Raw genomic sequence first — 1,590 nt, forward strand, 5'->3', positions numbered from 1 at the left:
AAACTCCAGCGTCGCTTCTGGCAGGGCTGGGCCTCGAGCGCTGTCCTCGCAGCCCCGCTTGCCCTGTGGCCTCTGTTTGGCCACTGCCTCTCGGGGCATGGACGGCTTGCTCTGCAAGACGAGCTGAAGCCTGCAGACAGAGCATCGCAGGGCTGAAAACATACGTGGTGTAGGGCTTTGGGTGGGTTTTGCTTTAGCTGTTCTTTACTGCCAAGAAGTCACTTTGCCGCATGTGCTTTTGCTTTCCAGACCTGTGCTTGGAAGAGCAAAGAGTCCCTGCAGTCCCAGCAGACACCGAGCATCAGGCAGAAGCCTTGCTGCACGCACCCCCCTCTCTGCTCCGTGTCCTCAGAGAAGCTAGGGGAGATACGGTGCTGGAGCCTGAAACAGGAGAGGTATGTCAGGTCCCCAAACCCTGTGACAGCATGCCTGGTGTAGGAGGGGGTTTCTGACGAGGCTGAGCTGCTGCTGTGCCCCTCCCTGGCAGCAGAGCTGGTGTGTGTTGGGGTTATTCCTCCACCCCCCGGGATGATACATAGTAAGGAAAACCGGCAAGGTTATTTCTCAGATGTACCGGGCATGTGTTTAAGCAAACAAAATGCCCACAAAATACCTGCAGAGGAGCAGAGGGGAGTAGCTGCCAACTTCAGAGGGGTTTTGCTCAGGTCCTACTTCGTCAGAGCATCATCAAACCTCTTTTGGGGGGTGGGGGGACGAGTGTGCCAAACGTGGCTGATGCAAAGGAGCCAAAGGCATCTCCTCTGGAGAGCGAAGGAAGGAATTTGGCCAGGAGTCGCTTACTACTCCAGGTCGTCTCTTGCCACCTGCTAACTGCGCCATCTCTGTTGTAGGCACCTCCGGCTTTGCCTCCAAGCGCCCCCGAGAGCGCGGCAGACTCCCTGGGGCGCCCAGAAGAACTGGCGAGCCTTTCAGAGGGCAGCAGGTAAAAAGAGCTGGCTTTAGTTAAGATCAGAACTGAGTCCAGTGGGCGGTGGCTTTCCCTGTCTAATACCACTGTGGGACAGAAAGGTTTGCAGGCTCTCCCCAGGACAAGGAGAAAAAGAGAAACCAAAAGAGAAAACAGGCCTGGGGAGAGGAGAGTGAAAAGAAGAGGAGGAAGAGAGAAAGAGGTTTTGGGGATGGACCAGCGAAAAGATGCAGGAAGGTGCGGGAGGTCAGGAAGCCCAGGTGTGTACCAGGCTCTGCTGCCCATCTGTTACAACTCTCAACACTGCTCTAAGTCCGTCCAACTCGCTGGCAAGGGACAGCGAGGGACGGTGCTGCGCAGGCTTTGGGAAAAACTCCATGGCAGCTCCCCAGGGGCTCCCGATCGGGCCCTGCTGCGTGGCACGGGGGCACTGTGCATCTCTGCAGACGCACAGGTCTCTACAGGGCATTCCCCATGGGGATAAGGTGCCAGAGCCGTCCCGTAGTCAATGCCAGCAACAGCTCTCTCTCCTGGGCTGTGAAGAATTCTTTGTAAACAGTGTTCCCTGAAGAAAGGGGAACAAAGTCCTGCCTCTTCCTGCCTTTATGGATTTATCAGAGCTTTCTGACTGTGTCGTTGCAGGTGCTGCTTCATTGTCACCA

The 1,590-nt window shown here is 56.2% G+C and overlaps 1 protein-coding gene across 1 annotated transcript in view; it reads left to right on the top strand.

The window, feature by feature from the left end:
* The window catches only part of SUSD4 (sushi domain containing 4), a 106,640-nt gene that overhangs the window by 5,059 nt on the left and 99,991 nt on the right, over positions 1–1,590 (top strand). Inside the window, exons 2-3 of the mRNA XM_009333703.1 lie at positions 250–395; positions 852–943. Of these exons, the coding sequence (XP_009331978.1) occupies positions 250–395; positions 852–943 (238 nt within the window). The remainder of the gene's footprint in view (positions 1–249; positions 396–851; positions 944–1,590) is intronic.

Source organism: Pygoscelis adeliae, unplaced genomic scaffold (genome assembly GCF_000699105.1).
Source record: "Pygoscelis adeliae isolate BGI_AS28 unplaced genomic scaffold, ASM69910v1 Scaffold1, whole genome shotgun sequence".
In the NCBI taxonomy this organism is placed as follows: domain Eukaryota; kingdom Metazoa; phylum Chordata; class Aves; order Sphenisciformes; family Spheniscidae; genus Pygoscelis; species Pygoscelis adeliae.